This window comes from Sceloporus undulatus, chromosome 4 (genome assembly GCF_019175285.1).
Source record: "Sceloporus undulatus isolate JIND9_A2432 ecotype Alabama chromosome 4, SceUnd_v1.1, whole genome shotgun sequence".
In the NCBI taxonomy this organism is placed as follows: domain Eukaryota; kingdom Metazoa; phylum Chordata; class Lepidosauria; order Squamata; family Phrynosomatidae; genus Sceloporus; species Sceloporus undulatus.
In genome coordinates this window covers 44,163,283-44,183,300 of record NC_056525.1, presented here as the reverse complement: position 1 = coordinate 44,183,300, position 20,018 = coordinate 44,163,283, and the positions used below count along the sequence as shown (strand labels likewise).

The following is a 20,018-nucleotide window of genomic DNA, read 5'->3' as shown; positions in this document are numbered from 1 at the left end:
TAATCTGTCCTGTGTGGTGGTTTCGATGACAAGCCAAGAAAGGGATTAGGTAGGAGTTGTGATTGGAGTGAACATCATATCAACCAGACATCATGCTGCTACTAGGGAACATGTTACAGCCAGAATACAAGATGGTGTCTAGGCATCTTCTTTTCAATACAATATTTACAGCTTGACTCCATTTGTACTTGCAAACATGTGTGACAGAGTGTACTTCAGGGCCAGAGGCTATTCAGTTGGCTGAATAAGTGGACACCTCAGCATCCATGGTCCGGGCAACTACCTGTCATTGTGGATAGATGATACATACACAGGTATCAAATAGCTTTTTAAAAAGAAAAAGGGGAAAAAAGATAGACAAGAAACATTTATTAGCTTTGCAAATGTAACTGAACATAATGCATACCTAGAGGTCTAAATGCCACAAGTCAGCAGGTAACATGAAGGCACATACACATAATGGATACCAGAAAGTGAGGACAAATATTAGGGAGGGCTGTCGCCTTAAGGCTCTGGTTGTAGATTTCTGGGAAACATTGGTCACTGCTGGAGCCAGAATCCTGAACTCCCTGGGCCATTTGTCTCATTTAGTAGGGTCCTTCTTGCTTTCATAAAAGAAAAGGCTAAAAACTATTAATGTTTATATTACCCTTTGGCATATGTTGGTTTTCTTTGCTTTATCCTAGATTTACCGAACTAATCAGTGTGCTGGTGAATTTGTGATTACATTTCCAAGAGCCTATCATAGTGGCTTTAACCAAGGTTTCAACTTTGCTGAAGCTGTTAATTTCTGCACTGTTGACTGGGTAAGTTTTATATGTTACAAAATGTTATTGAGAAACATAATCTGAAATATATACGTACTTTTTAATATTTGTGGTATTGTTCTGTTTAGCCAAAGAAATGCTTTTGAGAGTGAATGGTTTGTTTGTTTATTATGCAAAATAAACTTCATGCATTGGAAAAAGTAGTCCTAAAGAAAAATATTCACAGATTTCAGAAAGTTTGTTTTAAATAAAGACAACCAATTTAAAGCTCTCATGCATTCTCTGAATACTTCTCTCATCACTTAATCTTAGCCTTAACCTTAATTTATAGATTTTTTTTGGCAATCAAAAGCTTTGTAGCAAACCTTCATTTTGCCTGTGGTGTTGCTGTTGTTCAGTATCTTCCCAGATCATTGAAATAATATGGAACTAAGCTGTAAGACTAGTCTTAACTGCAGTAAATGGTTGAAACCTCTGTAAAACTGGAAGTATACTGCAAAGCTTCAAACTGGCACATAGTGTTCCATAATCCTAATTTAGTCTAGAATTTTCTTCTGCAGTAAATAGTTTGAATGCGTATTTGTATTGGGGCCTATAATGGTCTGCTGTTAGTATCTTTAAAAATATATATAGTCAAGACAAACCAGTCATTTTTTTTATTTCTTCCTGAAAACTTTTGACTTTATGCAACTTTCCCCACATTAGATAACAGTACAAAATTTACTTCTTGTCATTTTTCTTTTAGTTGCCATTGGGTCGCCAGTGCGTGGAACACTATCGCTTATTAAACCGCTATTGTGTGTTTTCTCATGATGAGATGATCTGTAGAATGGCTGCCAAAGCAGAGACTCTTGATGTGGTGGTAGCATCAACTGTTGAGAAAGACATGGCTATTATGATTGAAGATGAAAATGCTTTACGGAAGGCTGTGTTTAAACTGGTACGCTTTACTTTAAGTGTCAAGAAATGACATATTTTTAAAGTAAAGATTGGTAAACTCCAGATGTTCAGTGGCTTGGTTCTGGACTACAGTACCATCTGTGGAACAGACCATCTCAAAAAAATAAACCTGAAAGGCCAGAACTCTACTTGTAGTCCGGTTGACGGGGGGGAGATGCATAGAGGCAGCCATGCCTTGTTTTACCAGGAGTATTGATTTTGATTATTATTATTATTTGGAATTGTTTTCTAATCTTGATGGGGAGTATCCATTTAGGGCTCTGGAGCTGCAACAACAACACTCAGGGAGAAATGTGGACTGTTTATTCCTACCCATACTCTAAAGCAATGGTTCCCCAACTTTGGTCCTCCAGGTGTTTCGGACTTTAGTTCCTAGATGTTCCTCCTGGCTTGGCCAAAGTTTGGGAACCACTGCTCTAAAGCAACCAGTTGAGGAACAGCGATCTCTCTCTCTCTCTCTCTCTCTCTCATATATATATGAGAATGTTTTGTCACCTCAACCACTATGGCAATTTCCATAATACTTCTCTGACTCCTTGAATAGTTGTAGTTTTAGGTGTCCTTTTGAGGAAAGTAGTTAAAAATGCCTACTCAGCAACATACCGTAGTCAGTTTTTTAAAAGAAGAGTTTTAATAAATGTTGGTGGTTATCTTCTTAGATAGGTATTCAATTGTTTTAGGTGCTTTAATTCCAAAAAATGGCTAGCTATTTTTTCTGCACACTTTAATCTGTGTGTAGTTGCTCCATAAATTGATCCCCTTCCCTGCTGACATTCCCTTCTCCTTTTGTGTCATGTCTTTTTAGATTGTAAATCTGATGGCAGGGAACTGTCAAATTAACAATCTGTAAACTGCTCTGAGAGCCTTTGTGGCTGAAGAGTGGGGTATAAATACTATAAATAAATAAATAAAAATGTTCAAAATGCATTTGTTTCTATGGGACATGAGCTTGCGTGACTTTATTGTTAAATTAATGAAGCCCAGTTACCCATTAATATGGACTTTGCTTTCTTATTATATGAACTGACTGTACACTTCATTACAGGGAGTTACTGATTCAGAGAGAATGAATTTGGAAATGTTGCCTGATGATGAACGACAATGCATAAAGTGTAAAACCACTTGCTATATGTCTGCAGTCTACTGTGCTTGTAATCCTGGTTTATTGGTATGCCTGTATCATGTAGAAGACCTCTGTACATGTCCCACTTACCAGTATAAAATGGGGTAAGCTTTTTTGTTCCCTGGTGCTTTATTCTGGTGCTTTATTCTGATGAATATATTTACTAAAATCTACTACAGCCAAAACAATCTAGACTAACATCAGTTTCCCAGAGGGCCTTCTCTACTACTGCTCCTAAACTATGGAACGACCTGCCAGAGGAGATCCGTCACATTCCCACTCTGACAGCTTTTAAGAAAGCACTCAAGACGAATCTCTTCCAGCAGGCCTTTCCAACTTAGTTACCCTCCCCAGATATAGAGATATTGTCCCCTCATGTGTCTATTCTTCCCCGCCTATATTTCTGCCTTTTTAAAAATGTTCTTAATGTTTTTATACTATTATTGTTTAATTCTGTTTTAGTACTGGGAATGGGGGGGGGGGCGGTAGGCTTAGGGTTTGTTTTTTTAACTCTATTGTAATTTGATGTATTTTATTGTTGTAACCCGCCCAGATTCTTCGTGATTGGGCGGGCTATAAATAATAATAATAATAATTATTATTATTATTATTATTAAAATAAGTGTGCATCCTCATGGATTTTCTGTTTTTCATCTCATGAATACTGTGATAGTAATTCAAAAATACAATGAAGATAATAAATCTCTTAAAATAAGAGAATCCTAGAGTTGGAATAGATTGCAAGGGCCATCCAGTCCAAACCCCTCTCATGTAGGAATACACAATTAAAGCACTCTCAACAAATAGTCACCCAACCTCTGTTAAAAACTTCCAAAGAAGGAGATTCCACCACTTTCTGAGGCAGCACATTCTGAAGTTCTTCCTGATGTTTCAGCAGAATCTCTTTTTCCGTAGCTTGAATCCATTGCCCCAGGTATTAGTCTCTGGAGCAGTTGAAAACAAGCTTGCTCCATCCTCAATAAAACAGCCCTTCAGATATTTAAACATGGCTATGATGTCACCTCTTAACCATCTCTCCCATCAAAGTATCAATCAGAGCTGTCCCTTCTTATCATCCATGATCAGACTGCATCTGGTGCCTTTAGGCAAAGATTATAATTAGTTACCCATAAATTACCTATATAAATTAGGGGCTGGGTGAGAGAGCAATAATGATGGAATTTTCTCCTCAAAATTGCTTTTCCAGAGTTTTTACTCTTATTGAGGAGGTTGCTCTGTGATCAGACATAAGCCCTTTAGTAAAATACAGGCAAAGAAAAGGTTCCCTGATGCTCAGCTCTTTAAATGTGTGCCTTTCCAATAAGGAATGGCTGGCTTGTAGTTTTCAGTCATGACTGGGAGTGTGCTGATACATTATTGACCATGATACAGGTATTGTTTTATCTGGTGATGAAACAAGATAAGCTGGCATATCACCAAAAACAGCCATCCCACCTTTTCCTCCCGTCTTGTCTCTCCTTCCCCAAATGTTTAATAATTAAATTCTGTAAACATGTTATTGTATTTCAGATTTATTCCTGCCTTGATCTGTGTCACTGGCAGGGAGGATGAGCAAACTGGCAACAGAATGATATTACATAATGTATTTAAGTTTTCTAGGGTAATGTGGTTCTTCTTCATGGTCTCTGTGCCTCACACAATTGGGTACGGCGCTTGCGCAGAGACTCCATTCGGAAGCTGAAAAGCTGAGCAGATTAGCGGAGTCTGCAGCCTTTGACACCGTTGATCACTGTCTTCTAGTTGATATACTTTCTGACCTTGGGTTCTCAGACTCTGTTCTCGACGGGTTTAGATCTTATTTGTCAGGCAGATCTTTTGCAGTGGTCTCAGGTGGTCAGACTTCGTCCTCTATTCCCTTATCTGTTGGAGTTCCCCAGGGCTCTGTTCTGGGTCCCCTTCTGTTTCTCTCTACACACTGTCCTTAGGTAAACTCATTAGCTCTTTTGTTTTTTCCTACCATCTGTACGCCGATGACACCCAGTTGTATCTTTGCACCCCTGACCTTTCTCCAAGGCTTGAACAGCAAGTTTCGTCTTGTCTCACAGCTGTCCCACAGTGGATGTGCTATTGGCGTTTGAAGCTCAACATGTCCAAGACGGAGCTTCTTGTCTTTCCTCCTAAGTCCACCCTTCAACACTCCTTTTCTGTCTCTGTGGACAACATTTCTATTCAACCAGTCCAGAAAGCCTGCAGTCGTGGTTTTATCTTTGATTCTTCTCTGTCATATATCCCTCCGATCCAGATCGTAGCCAAGGCTTATAGATTCTTTTTATACAATACTGCCAAAATCCAACCATATCTCTCCTCCTCTACTGCCAAGATCCTGGTCCATGCCCTAGTGGTCTCACGACTTGATTACTGTAACATCCTCCTGGCTGGCCTTCCTCTTTCTCACCTTCATCCTTTAATTTATGTCCAGCATTCAGCTGCACCCATTATCACATCTGCCCACCGCTCTGACCATATCTCTCCTTTGTTGGCATCCCTTCACTGTCTCCCCCTCCCTTTCCATATTCAGTATAAGCTCCTGCTGTCAACGTTTAAAGCCCTTCATGGGCAGGCCCCTCCTTATTTATCAGACCTCCTTTCTCCTCACTTTCCCACTTGGGCCCTCTGTTCTGGTAGTTAAGGTCGGCTGTCTCAACCCAGGATTTTCTCTGCCTCATCTCGGATTCATCTCTTTTCACTTGCTGCCCCTCACTCCTGGAACCTTCTTCTCCCACAAGCAAGGGCCATCACTTCTTTAACCAGCTTCAAAACGGAGTTGAAGACCATCCTGTTCAGAGAAGTGTTCCCAGGCACTGCGTGATTACCATTTGCTATTTGATGCTCTTTTTTTGTTGCCTGTTTTATTGAACCATTTCCTGTATTGCTATGTATTTTATATGTATTATCCTATTATTTCTTAGATTGTACGCCATAGGCAGGTTTACTCTTATATATTTATTGTTTTTATGTACAGCGCTGTGCAAATCTACAGCGCTATATAAATAATAATAATAATAATAATAATAATAATAATAATAATAATAATAATAATAATAATAAGCTCCACCCACTCCCATGCACTGAGCTTGCCCAACCCCACCAATCTAGCTCCTCCTTCAGTTCTCTTTCGTCCGCTGCAAGAGAAACATCTCCTTTGGTTTGCTTTCATCCAATTCTCAAGTAGTTGAATCCACTACAAAATCAGGCAAGACCCACTCTGCCCCAGTGGATAAAGATGGCAGACATAGGGACATCTTTGGATGCAGATTTTATTCTTCTGCTGCCCTCAATGCCAAGGTTGCCAACCTCCAAGCCTACCAAAAGTTTATTTGGAACAAGATGGCTTCCTTTATCCCCTATCTGCCTGAAGAACAAAAATCTGCAGCTATGGACTTCTATACTGAGGTCCTCTCTTTGGTTAACCAACAGCTCCACTCAGCCAGACACTCCGTCGACTGTTCAGCTAAAATCATCTCCAGTGCCGTCGCCCTTCGCAGGTTTGCCTGGCTCAGGTCCACAGATCTCACTGATGAAGCCAAAAACAAGATTGAAGACCTTCCTTTTGATGGCGAGGGCCTGTTTGCAGCCAATACAGACAAGACTCTAGCTACTCTGGCCAAAAATCGTCTGACTGGTAAACGCCTTGGGCTGACCACGAATACAAGAGACACCAATGGCGTGACAGATCAGCCCCTTCTTCTCCTTATTCTCAACAGCATTCTGAAAACTCATCCCAATATAAAGGCTCTTCACAACAGTCTTCAGGAAGACCCTATAAACAAACAACAAAACAATCAGCATCGTCAAAATCGACAATAATCTTCGAAGAAGCCTGCTTCCTCTTCTAAGTCCCATTTTTGACAACACCACCAAGACGACGACACCATCTTCCATCCTCTCTCTCCCTCTGTCTGCTCCCCCATCCTTGGACCTCTCCGCCACTCCGGACAATGCCCAGTGCCCTCATTTCTGCACTAGGGCAGGCAGGGGATATGGCTGCCTGGGAGACGCATTCCTATGCAGTTGGAACCAAGACTTCCTCTGTGCCTTCCCTCCACTACCACTTGTACCAAAGGTTGTGAACAAGATGACCAGAGACAGAGCCAATGCACTTCTGCTGGCCCCCTTCTGGCCGAGACAACCCTGGTTCACCCCCCTGCTCCACCTGTCCAGGGGTTAATACTTCAAACTCCTGAATGGCCGGACCTTCTGTCTCACTGTCACGGAGTGGTCCTTCATCCAGACCTCCTCAGTTTACACCTGACAGCTTGGAGGATCAGATCCCGAACTCTCCCAAATTGATCAAGGTCTTGTCAGCTTCTAGAATAGACTCTACTAAACGATTCTACTCCTACAAATGGAATCATTTTTGTGAATTTGCTATCGCTAGAGCTGAACCCTCCAGTCCTGTGAGCCTTTCTACAGTATTACACTTCCTTTTACAACTTCATGATCAAGGTTTGCCTTTCTCCTCTCTCAAAGTTTATTTGTCTTCCATTGTCACCAACCAGCCTCCCGGTTCACCATCAGCTCTCTGATGTGGTGTTTCCAGTGCCATGATATGAAAAAGTTCTTCAAAGGCCTCCCTCATCTCTATCCTCTGATGCCTCCTTTGGCCCTGACATCGTCTCTATCTTTGGTGCTTATGCAGCTAACTAGGCCTCCCTTTGAACCTTTGGGCTCAGCCCCTCTGAGACTGTTGACACTAAAGGTGTCTTTCCTTGTGGCCATTACTTCAGCAGACGTGCTTCTGAATTGACAGCACTGTGCTCTGATGAGCCTTTTCTTGTTTTCCACAGAGACAAAGGGGTTCTCAGACCAGACATCTCATTCCTCCCTAAGGTGGTTTCCCCTTTTCCACCTTTCTCAGGACATTGTTCTACCCAATTTCTACCCAGACCCGTCTACACCTCTGTAAAAGACTATGCTCATGCTAGATGTTCGCTGTGCTTTGGCGTTTTATGTCCAACATTCTGCTGAGTTCAGGTTGACTAACACGTTGTTCGTTTGTTATGGTGGATCCAGAAAGGGCCATCCTGTTTCTGCACAAAGATTTTCAAAATGGATTGCTCAGACTATTTCTTAGCTTATGAACTGGCCAAACGCCCTGGTGTACGTTCACACTCAACCAGGGCTGTTGCTTCCTCTGCTGCCTTCCTTAAAAGTGTCCCTCTACCAGATGTCTGCAAGGCAGCCACGTGGTCTCAGCCTTCCACTTTTGTTCGGCACTACCGAATAGATTCCAGGTCTTGTTGAGATGCCAGTTTTGGTTGTGCTGTCCTTTCCTCTATTTTGCAGTGACCTTCCCACCTCCTTAGGTTAGCTTTTTAGTCACCCAATTGTGTGAAGCACAGAGACCACGAAAAAGAATAACAGGTTACTCACCTGTAACTGTGATTCTTTGAGTGGTCATCTGTGCCCTCACACAAGTCCCGCCCTACCTCCCCTCAGTCAGGTCCCTGCCATGTTTTTGCAGCGGACTTGAACTGAAGGAAGAGCTAGATTGGCGGGGTTGGGCATGCTCAGTGCATGGGAGTGGGCGGGGCTTTCACCAATCTGCTCAGCTTTTCAGCTTCCAGATGGAGTCTCTGTGCAGGCGCAGTCGAAGAACCACAGTTACAGGTGAGTAACCTGTTCATCTGATGCCTTTTTAGCTACACAGTGTTCATAAAATCTCATTTCAAACTTCTTTCATGTTATAGGTGTGTATTTTTTTCATATGTGCCATATAATTTTATTTAAAATTTCAAATTTGTTCAAGTTGTTCAAATTCTTTACTGTTACCAGATATCGCTACACAGTAGATGAACTGTATCCTATGATGAATGCACTTAAGTTGAGGGCAGAGTCCTACAATGAATGGGCTTCCAGTGTCAATGAAGCTTTGGAGGCAAAGGTGAATAATAAAAAAAGTAGGTATTTTTTTTTTATGCTTTATAACTGAACAGTCTCATGTGAACAGAACAGTCAGAAGCATATTTACTCAGAAACGCCAGTGAGTTTGAGGACACATACTTCCAAATAATTTTTGGTGGATTTTGGATGTTGTTATACTTTGCTGTAAGGCCAACACAGCTACTCCTAGATATGTTCCCAAGTAAATGTTCACAAGATTACTTCTGCATTAGATCAATCTGAACTAAACCAGATTATCAATGCTTGGAAGATGCATTAGATTTACAGTCATAGGCAGTAATACATATATTGCTAATCAAGTAAGAGTAGGGGTGGGAGAAAAGGAGGAAGGGGAAAACAGATTTAGTGTTATAATATAGTAATGAATATTTGTAGTGGGAAAATGATAATAATTTTAAAAACAACAGCAACTCCAAATGACTATGCAACAATTCATATTAAAAATGCAAACATTTTGCTTTATTCACTTACTTAACAAAAATTATTTTCTTCTCAAAGGTCTCATGAGTTTCAAAGCTTTAATTGAAGAATCTGAAATGAGGAAGTTTCCAGACAATGATTTGCTGCGACATCTCCGATTAGTTACTCAGGATGCAGAAAAATGTGCCTCAGTTGCACAGCAGCTGCTTAATGGCAAGAGGCAAACTAGGTATGATTAGCACATGCTTTATTTCTGATTTTGAATACCCATAGAGTGCTTTAGAAAACCTGTTATGTTTCAGAAGGAAATTTAATGGCACAGAAATACAGTGGCAATTAACATATACATATGTATAAGGAAAAATGTCAATAGAAGCTTGGGTGAACAGTGTGGTAATGAAATTTACAACTGACATTGAATTGTTCAGGTCATTATAAAAATCAAATGAAACAATGTAAACATCTAGAAGAATCCTTCAGATTTGAGGAAAGGGCATTAAAATGATAAAATTGTTTTCAATGGAAAGTGTAAAATAAGGCGCGGAACAGAGTGCCAAAAAGAGGCGCCTCCCTGGTGCCTCTCTGCTTGGTAGGAGCGCCGCAGCAACCAAATTGCGCGACGCTGCTGCGGAGCAAAAAAGAAGCGCTTGGAAGCAGCTCCTTTTTGCAGCGCAGTGACGTTGCAGCTGCACCGCCCCAAGCAACCCTCGCACATGATGAGGGCACCGCAAAGGCCCGTGTGTTCCGGGCCTAATATACCTTAATGCTAAAAAAAAAATTCCTGATTTCTCATACACAGTGATAAGGTCTGAAGTAGTAGTAAAAACCAAGAAATATATTTCATATTACGGATTATTAGGAAAGGGTTCAAAAATAAAACTGCCAAGATGTTAACATATTTCTTCATATTTGTGATGTGACCATGTTTTAATGCTGTGTACAGATCTAGTCACTGCATTTGAAAAATATTGTTGAGAACTGGAAAACTGCATAGCAAGGCAATCAAAATGATCTTGGGTTTTCAGAAACTTTCCTTAAAAGAGACGTTATTTGGTTTCGTCTCTTTGCGCTTATACATATAAGTTCTGTGATTATAAAAAGCCTTACTTGGAAGTTTTGAAAGCAGAGTTGTCCTGCCCTACTGTCTGATCATACAGTCAGGATGGCATGGCTCCTGACCTCCTGCCAATTCCTTTCCATTCACTGTGGTGATAGTACCAGGGATTGCAGTTGTGTACAGCAAATATAGAAATATATTTTCTCTGTCTTTTCTTTGTTTGACCTTCCAGTCTTTTCATTTTCATTCTGTCTGATTTGTAGTTTGCTTTTTTTGTCACTTTCTTTTTGCTTAGCATTATACGTACTTTGGTTATCAAACCCATTCACAGAATTGTGTAGTGCAAAAGATTGCCCTTTCCTCCCAAGTACATCCTGTAAGATTACTTTAATTGAAATAATTCCTTTGTCTCTTATCTTTGAGCCAGAGGCACCACATAGATTCATACTACTACTATTTGGCCTGCACAAGAAAAATCTAACGAAACAGGGCTCCATGCTTGCAACGTCTCCTTTGTGAGAAGACTCTTCAGACTACCAATTTCAGTTCCTCCAAACTGAAGGCATCTATGTTGTGTTCCATGTTAGCATCTTCCCACTTTCTATATCAGCTAGCTGAGGAGGAATATAGTATTTCTGAGAGCGTTTCAGTACTGGCCTTGATACTAGTCAAGCTCCTATAGTGTTCAATTTGTATCTTTGATCATGAGCTTTAAATTTCTAGTAAATCTATGGCGGTTTACAGACCGCCAAATAGTACGCCATCAATACGTACTAGGGTTAGGAAGGGGCGGTGCTTCCACACACCCCTAACCCTAGTACGTATTGAATACGTACAAGATGGCGGCGCCCTGTTCATACGGGCGCCGCCATCTTTACGTATCGGACGCTGAGCGTCCGTACGCGTCACGGGCGTTGTGACGTAGTGAGTGCGCCCCTGGCGCCTCGCTATGTCGCAAACGCGACTTAAAAAGAAGCTCCATTTTGGAGCTTCTTTTTCGGTCCGTGCGGGAGTCGGGCCGTGTGAAGGCTCTGGCTCCCCCGCGGACCTACTGGCGGCGGCGGCAGACTGCCGCAAAGCGGCGGTCTGTACCCCGCCTATGATTTTCTAAGCAGTATGCATCACACTTACAGACTTGTCTGAGAGGATGAACGATGAAGATTCCTGCTGTAGACAAGCAATTGTCTTAGCCAAGCTTCTCAGTACCAGTACATTCATCATAATTAGTGCCTCTTCAGCAACCAAAGGAATTCTCAGGCATGGTGGTCAGCCAAAGTAGTTGTCAGGCCTAGTTTCCACTTTTTCCCTTTGTGGGCTAAAAGGAACACAAGGGAGTTGTGGTCCACTGTGGCAATACAGAAGTCTCTTATACCATCTCTCACTTCCTGGTAGGTGAGCCACCAAAGTTATTCTTTTTTGCTTCCATCAGCAATATCAACCCTATTAATGCTTTCATAGAAGTGAAAAAGAAAGGGAACTTTGACTGGGGGCAATATTGATCAGGCAGCTTGATGCTCATGATGTACAACTTGGATCCAGCCCTATTCATGACTCTTGGAACATGGCTAATATCTGATTAGAGTGGGAAAGAGGCAGCAGGTGTGATTTTTAAAAACAGTTGTATGAACTTCAAATAAAAAATACCAATTAAAACACAGACTGGAATTCCACTGGGTTACTATGCTAGTGGGAAAACAGTTGTGCATATGGTTGTACTTTCTCAGAAGTTGCTTAAGTGTGGCTGTAGTGCTACCAGCTACTCTGCAAGCTCACACTGAACTCTCTTTCTTACTTTTGATGTGTTGGAAGCTAATTGATTGATGGCAATGGGTAAATTAAAGTTGCGGATTACAAACGGTTGAAAAAGTGTTGTATGTGCAAGGTGATTCATAAAGAATGATGCAAAAGTAGAGCTGTTCTTAAATTCAGTTTTGCACCATTCTTTTTGAATCAATCTGTGTTTATGCTATGCTAGGTATAGAATCTTGACCATAACCCTAGCTGATTTAAGAAATTCATTGAATGGGGAGGGTTAAAATCTCTCATAGAAATAATGTTCACCATACTGTGTCACATTACGCAAATAACTGAAACTTTTAAATAACATTTTAATCAGGTAAAATTTTCTAGAGTTACAGACATTTCTGTGTTACTGCAGATATCGATCTGGAGGAGGAAAATCGCAGAATCAACTGACTGTGAATGAACTCCGCTTATTTGTTAGACAACTCTATGCTTTGCCATGTGTCCTCAGCCAAACAGCATTGCTGAAGGTATCTTTAACACTTGAAAACAGGGTTTTCTTCTCCTCCAAAGGGGAAAAGATACTAAGACAGTGGCTGCATCCGCACTGCAGAAATAATCCAGTTTGACATCACTTAAACCTTCATGGCTCAGTGCTATGTAATTGTGGAAACTGTAGTATGTTGGGGCACCAGATCTCTCTTGACAGAGAAGGCTAAATGTCTCACAAAATGACAGTTCTCAGAATTCTATAGCGTTTAAAGTGGTATCTAACTGGATTATTTACATAGTGCAGATGCAGCCATTGTCTTATATTTTTGAATATTTAACAATTTGGATAGATAATTGATAGCATTAAATAACTATTCATTGCTGAAAGTTGCTCATAAAGTTTGTTGTTGTGTGCCTTGAAGTGCTTTTCAACTTGAGGTGATTTGATCAGAGGGCGTTTACCATTAACTTTCTCTGAGGCTGAGAGAGTGTGACTTGTTCAAGCTCAACAAGTGGGTTTCCATAGCTGAATAGAGATTTGAACCCTGGTTTCCAGAGTCCCTGTCCAGCACTCAAACCACTACCCTGTGCTGGCTCTCTCCTGTTTATGCAGTAGATAAATATTATTAAACATAAAAAGTGAGTGGCCAGTCCTGTACATATTTACTCAGAAGTATGTCTCACTAGCAGGACTCACTCTTAGAATCATACATCTTAGAATTGCAGCTGTATGAAGCGTTTGTGCATATCCCACCTGAGCTGTAAAGATTCTGACATATCCAGTGAATGAATCCCAGAAAAATAAAAAGGCCTTTAGCTTAGCTGCTATTATATTAACCTTAATTTGTTTGGCTTGGAAGTGAGAAAATGCCACACTTTGCCAAACCACTAGAAAATAACATGTTGAAATTAAACATACAATTGGCTGGTAAACTTGGAATCTTCAAGGTCTAGCTTAGTCCAGTTCCAACTTTATCCTTTTTAAAGAGGAACACATTTCCAGATCATAGACAAATGTGTGTAAATGTATGTTAATTCTAGGACATCACTGACATGAAGAAAGGAACAAAACTTGCTTAAAATAAAGGAAGGCCCCAAACACACCGCAGAAATAATCCAGTTTGAGCACATTTTAACTGCCCTGGCTTAGTGATAGGGAATCCTGGGAACTGTAGTTTATTGTGACACCAGAGCACTCTGACAGAGAAGGCTCAGTGTCTCACAAAACTACAGTTCCCAGAATTCCCTAGCATTGAGCCAGGGCAGTTAAAACATTCTCAAACTGGATTATTTCTGCAGTGTGTTTTGAAGTGAAGACAGTATGCATTAGCTAATTCTTTATGTATTTCCTGAGACATTTGGTATGAAGAGGTTTTTTGCTATTTGGTCTTAAGATATTATTTGCACAGTGCCAAGTATGTGCCAGCAAGGCAGTTATTAATGGGAATTTGCTATTGCAGTCTGCTGTACAAACATGTTTCCAGTTTACAGAACTCACAACTACAGGTGGGTGGAGGGATAAACTCTTATCTCACACATCAGTGCATACAGTCAATATAGCTTTGAATGAACATAAAATTGGTCAGTGTAACTTAACACACATTCTCCGTCCTTTCTTAGCATTCTTAGGCTTTGTCCCTGGGTGTTCTCATGTCCTAAGGTTGCAGACATACGGATTTAGATTGAAGCCCCTCCTGTCCAAATTCAAATCTAAAGTTTAAGTCCTTAAAATAAAAAGTACACTCCAACCCCCGTATCCACAAGGGAAACGTTTGCAGATTTACTGTGGATAGTGAGAACTGTGGATAGTGACAAATGCTATATTTCTGCCAGTAGTTGACCATAGAGTCACATTGGATCACTTCAAGATACCCAGAGACCTTTTTTTGCAACTCAGATAAGTGAAACTGTAGGGCCTGAACAGACAGGCCAAAATAAAGCTGCTTCAGGTCACTTTGGAAGTACAGTATGCTGTTTAAATGATGCATGCATCCTAAGAGGCCAGAAGCCGCACCAGAGCCATGCAGCAGTCCTAAGTTTGGTGCAGCTTCTGGCCTCTTAAGATGCATGTGTTATTTAAACAGCATACCTCCAAAGTGACCTGAAGCAGCTTTATTTTGGCCTGTCAGTTCGGTTCCTGTAGTTACCAACTAGGTAGTTACCAAAAGATAGTTCCCAATGCCACAGATACTTGGGTTGGGCTGTATTGGGCAATACAGTATTTAAATCTAGAGTAAAAAATAGCTTAGCTTTCTTGGAAAGGGATACACCTAGTATTCTAAAGAGCTTCAATTCATTAACTCAGGCATGAAACAGACAGGCCAAAAGTGCTGGCTTCGGGCTGCACTGGGGGTGCACATGCCCTGATCACAGCCAGAATCTGCCCCAATCCAGAGGAGCTGGCAGCTGGATTGAGGACCACAGCAGTGGCCCACATCAGGGCCGGGCCCATGCAGTTTCCACGGTCCCACAGCGATTGGGGTGGGAGCGGCATCTGGCCACTCCTTTTGCCCACCTGCATGGCCCCTCAGAGAAAAAAGTGTAGTTTGCTTAGCATTACTGCTGTGTGATTCAAGTTGCAAAATAGACAGTTTAATTTGTGGTGTGGGAATTTAAAGCTTTGATGCATTTTTTCTTTTCACTTTTCAGGATCTTCTTAATCGGGTGGAAGACTTCCAGAAGTATAGCCAAAAACTGCTCTCTGAAGAAATTCCTAGTGCTTCAGAACTGCAGGAACTCTTGGATGTCAGTTTTGACTTTGATGTTGATCTTCCCCAGCTAGGTGAATTACGAATACGCCTAGAACAAGCACGCTGGCTGGAAGATGTACATCATGTTTGCTTGGACCAAAATTCTATCACTCTAGATGATATGAGAAGGCTCATAGACTCTGGTGTAGGACTGGCTCCTCACCCTGCTGTTGAGAAGGCAATGGCTAAACTGCAAGAGCTCTTAACAGTATCTGAACACTGGGATGACAAGGCTAGAACCCTGATAAAAGCCAGGTAGAAGAATCTTCCTCTTTCAGAACTTTTGCAATTATTGTTCGTATTTACTGCTTCCATGTAATTAATTGATGTGTTTTTTAACTTGCACAAAATTATGAAAAAAGTTGTTCTTTGGCAATATGAGTATAGCAAGGCAAATAAGATATTTGGTAGCACAAAGGGTAGCATTTATTTCATAATCAACACTTCACATACTTCTATTTGGTGAAGGTAATTTAAAAAAAATTTGGTGATAATGGTAGTCATAATAGTGGCAATAATAATATTAAATTTTAATTTGCATAAGTATACATGTTCCCTTGCATAGCTTTATAGACATATGTAGACAAGACCTATCCACAGGTTAAGGGAAGAAAGACAGAGAAATAAAGGGAAATCAAAATTGTCAGGGGATTGGACCAATATCTGTAAAAGAATACTACATTTAAGGTTTTTGGTTGTGCAGAAATCAAGTCAGAGGGGATGTGATGGAAGTCCACACAAGTATGTATGGTTTGAAGAAAGTAGGTAGATGTTTTTCATCCTCTCTCATACTATAACTCAGGGTTATCAAGTGAGACTAAATGGTGAGGAAGTACATAATACAATGCATAATAAAGGGTTGAACCTACTGCTGCAAGCTGTGACAGTGACCAGCAACTTAGACACGTATGACATCCCTGGAGGATAACACTATCAATGGCTATTAGTCACAAATGGTTGTATGCCTGGCATCAAAGGCAGCAAGAATCAAAATATAATTGGGTACCAACAGTGAGAGAAGGTTCTTGTGCTCTTGTTCTCCTTGTGGGTTTCTCTAGGTATCTGGCTGTTGTGGGAATAGAATACTGAGCAAAACTTTAAAAATACGTAAAGAATACATTACTGCATACCAATTTGCCTAAGACTACTATATTGACAAGAAACAGACATAAATTATATAGAGGTACTCTGCTGGTTTATTTAAGAATATCAGATAACCAAACATTTTCCTAGAAATGGTTATAATAGCTGTTGGGTGTAGTGTGCCATGTACATAACACATTCATACAACAGCAGAAGACCTTGAAGACCAGATGGTTTCACAGATGTTTGATTATCATTCCCATCATCCCCTTCAAGCATAGGCTGGTTTGATCCAATAAAGTCTTGGAATTTGATACTGAGAGTCATTGCTGCAAACTAAACATACATTTTTACAATGACATATATGTGACCATGTCAAGTGTTTTATCTGTATGAATAGCATTTCTTGTTATTAGCGCACTGGGATTAGTCCTGGAATTATTATTGTTCTTAAAAATTTCCTGTAAGAGTATTCAGCAGGAGCTCAGGTGATTGACAGTATTGTAATAACTAGGTTAGAACTATTTGTGTGAAGGAATATTACCTTTTGGGAGTCTTCAGCCAATAGTCTGAAGTGGTATACCTAGAAATTCAGTCACTGAGAACTTTTCTTTTCTTTTTTAAAGACAAACTCTTTTTTATACACAAAATAATCTTCAGATGTTGATAGAAAATGAGTTGTGTACAGAATTTCAAGTATTTTTAAATTAATCAGACGACAGCCCTTATTGATTTTCTTTGCCATATGCTTATTATGATTTTTGGCAGACATTAAATTTAAATTAGTTTTTGAGTATTACATACAGTATTACATTTTATGCATGTATATTTTATTTTAAGACCTCGCCAAACATTAAATAGTCTTGATGCAGCAGTAAAGGAGATAGAGGAAATTCCTGCTTATCTTCCAAATGGTGTAGCACTGAAGGATGCTGTAAAAAAAGCCAAAGATTGGCTACAGGAAGTAGAGGGCCTGCAGGTAAGAAAATAGTTCTGTTTGTTGCTAATGAATACTTGTTGGTTCATTTTACAGCAACTTAGTTTTTGAGGGGTCTGTAGTGTTTGACACCTAGCAAAATATCAAGTGTAACAACAGTGCAACTGATGATTCATTATGGAGACAAATAGTATAAAACTCCTGTTAGCATATGTAAAATGAAATTCTTTTGCAAAATGTGAAGCATATTACTAACATGAACAAAAAAAGAATATACCATCTAATGCCTAAACACACAGCTGGAACAAACCTTTGTTGTATAGATTATTAAAATTGAGAAATGATTATTTCTATCTAGCATAAAGTGTTTCATTATCTGTTGGTTTATCTCCAACTTCATCATACCTTGGTGTTATTAAGGCATTTGTTTGTAACATCTCTGCACTGCTAGGCTGGTGGACGTGTGCCTGTGTTAGATACGCTTGTGGAACTTGTGTCAAGAAGTCGCTCTATTCCAGTTCATTTGGAATATCTGCCAAGACTAGAGTCATTAGTGGCTGAGGTTCAAGCTTGGAAAGCTTGCGCAAGCAATACTTTCTTGACTGAAAACTCTTCTTACTCTCTTCTTGAGGTAAGCCTTTTAAATTAAATGCACCTCTCCCTTAAAGCTGGTGGGTATGTGTAAGGTTGTATAATACAGAATTAAAGGAGATTGTATCAAATAACAGGGCTCTGTGAAATGTTCGACTGTGATTTTTATAGGATGAATACTGTGCTTCCAAGAGGGTTCTTGTTTTTATTTTGCTGGTGCTCTTAGCGTGTGGCTGCATTTTTCCAGACAGTGCTTCATCGCCATCACTCTCTCCTTATTTCCTTCTTAGAGTGATCCAGGTAGGCGGTTAGGGCCATGTGGGGAGTCAAATGACATCACTGAGGATGTACAGCTGAGTCAATGAAGGACATAATGTGGGTGATCATAATACTCAATGCTGTTCTTACTTGCAAAGCAATTTACAGTTGATGAAAAGAAAGAATTGTGCTGCAGAATGCCTCTCTCAAGGTGGCAAAATACAGTATGTGCAAATGGATAAACAGGAATTTTCTGTAAAAGCAACTTCCTATCTATTCACTGATTCTAAGCAACCCCCCACCCCCTGCGCCTTTAACTTAATCTTGTGAAATAATTTATTAGCTTGCTTTTATTAGATTTTAGAAATGCATTCTAAAATGTACTGTACCCTTTGCTGTATTTTTCTTGCATGTGTGCTTACATGTTACAGGCATTTAATTTAAGTGGGTTTTTCTTTTCATGTTGAACCTGTCTCACACAGAGGATGGCTGTAGTGTCATTCCTTTGCTATCCTTGTTTGGAATAAAAAATACAGTCATAAATTCATTATAATCTCAGAATAATTACTGGGTATAAATAATTATTAATAAAAATCTGATATTCTTCACATTATAAAAATATTGTAGATGCTCAAATAAAAGTAATAACTGTTAAAAAGTGATGTTAACTGAGTTTATGCTGGTGTTATGTCAGAATGAATTATGAATATTTTTACTTTTTTCAGGTGTTGTGTCCAAGATGTGATATTGGCACACTGGGGTTTAAAAGAAAAACAAAAAAATTAAAAGAACCTGTTTTGAATGGGAAAAAAAGGAACACCAAACTGGAGAATTTAAGTGATTTAGAAAGAGCTTTATCTGAGAGTAAGGAAACTGCTGCTGCGGTATGTATATATCTAGAAATATGTTTAGAAATGTGTTCAGTAAATCAACTAGTTTTTTTTATTAAAAAAATCTTCTTTTTTGGCATTCTCTCAGTTATGTCCAAAAATACTTTTTTGAGTAGTGTAGCTGTTTGTGTGTTTTCATTAAACACACAGACTCCATGAGGATGAGGATGAAGATGAACCCACTGGTTTGGAATAGAATTTCTTTGAATAGGAGTCAAGCTGTGAATGCTGTATGTATAAATTAATTGACACTCGTTACATGCCAGACCATGAGCCATTTTTAAAAAAAGGGTTTACTGTATATACTCATGTATAAGTGGGAAAATGTATCCTTATCCACGGGTTTTTTTAATCAATGGATTCAAATATCCATGACTTGAAAACATTCCAAAAAAGTATAAATTTCAAATAGCAAAGCCTGATTTTGCATTTTATGTAAGAGGCACCATTTTACAGTGGCATTGTATTTAATGGGACTTGAGCATCCATGGATTTTGTTATCCACGGGGGGTCCTGGAACCAATCCCCAGTGGATAACAAGGGCCTACCATACTACAAAATTGACCCCCAAACCCTGAGTCGACTTATATGTGAGTCAATACAATAATAAGTTGACAGGGAGAGCGATTATTCACCCTACAAGTCTCTTCTCAGTCTAGTTGCCTCTGGGGGAGGGGCAGCCAGGCTGGGAAGACACAAGATGAATGAGCACTCCCTTCCTAAGGCTCTTCCCAGCCCGGATGCATCCAAAGGGGGCAGCTAGGCTGAGAAGACACAAGAAAAGTGAATTCTCCCTCCCCAAGCCTCTTCTCAGCTGGGTTGCCTCTGGATGGGGCAGCTGGACTGGGAAGATGCAGGACGAGTGAACACTCCCTCTCCAAGCCTCTTCCCAGCCCAGTTGCCTCTGAAGGAGACAGCCGGACTGGGAACACGCAAGAAGAGTGAACAGGGCATCCTTTACATCCATGGTTATATGCCCTTAAGTTTTAACTCTAACTAATCCATGGGTCATATATAAATCC

The 20,018-nt window shown here is 40.1% G+C and overlaps 1 protein-coding gene across 2 annotated transcripts in view; it reads left to right on the top strand.

Moving 5' to 3' along the window:
• KDM5B (lysine demethylase 5B) overlaps positions 1-20,018 on the top strand; it is a 77,451-nt gene that overhangs the window by 45,389 nt on the left and 12,044 nt on the right. For both annotated transcript variants that reach the window (XM_042461681.1, XM_042461680.1), the window contains 10 exons: positions 687-806; positions 1,513-1,707; positions 2,773-2,954; positions 8,647-8,771; positions 9,274-9,424; positions 12,411-12,525; positions 15,137-15,492; positions 17,161-17,299; positions 17,709-17,888; positions 18,832-18,990. In XM_042461681.1, the coding sequence (XP_042317615.1) occupies positions 687-806; positions 1,513-1,707; positions 2,773-2,954; positions 8,647-8,771; positions 9,274-9,424; positions 12,411-12,525; positions 15,137-15,492; positions 17,161-17,299; positions 17,709-17,888; positions 18,832-18,990 (1,722 nt within the window). The remainder of the gene's footprint in view (positions 1-686; positions 807-1,512; positions 1,708-2,772; positions 2,955-8,646; positions 8,772-9,273; positions 9,425-12,410; positions 12,526-15,136; positions 15,493-17,160; positions 17,300-17,708; positions 17,889-18,831; positions 18,991-20,018) is intronic.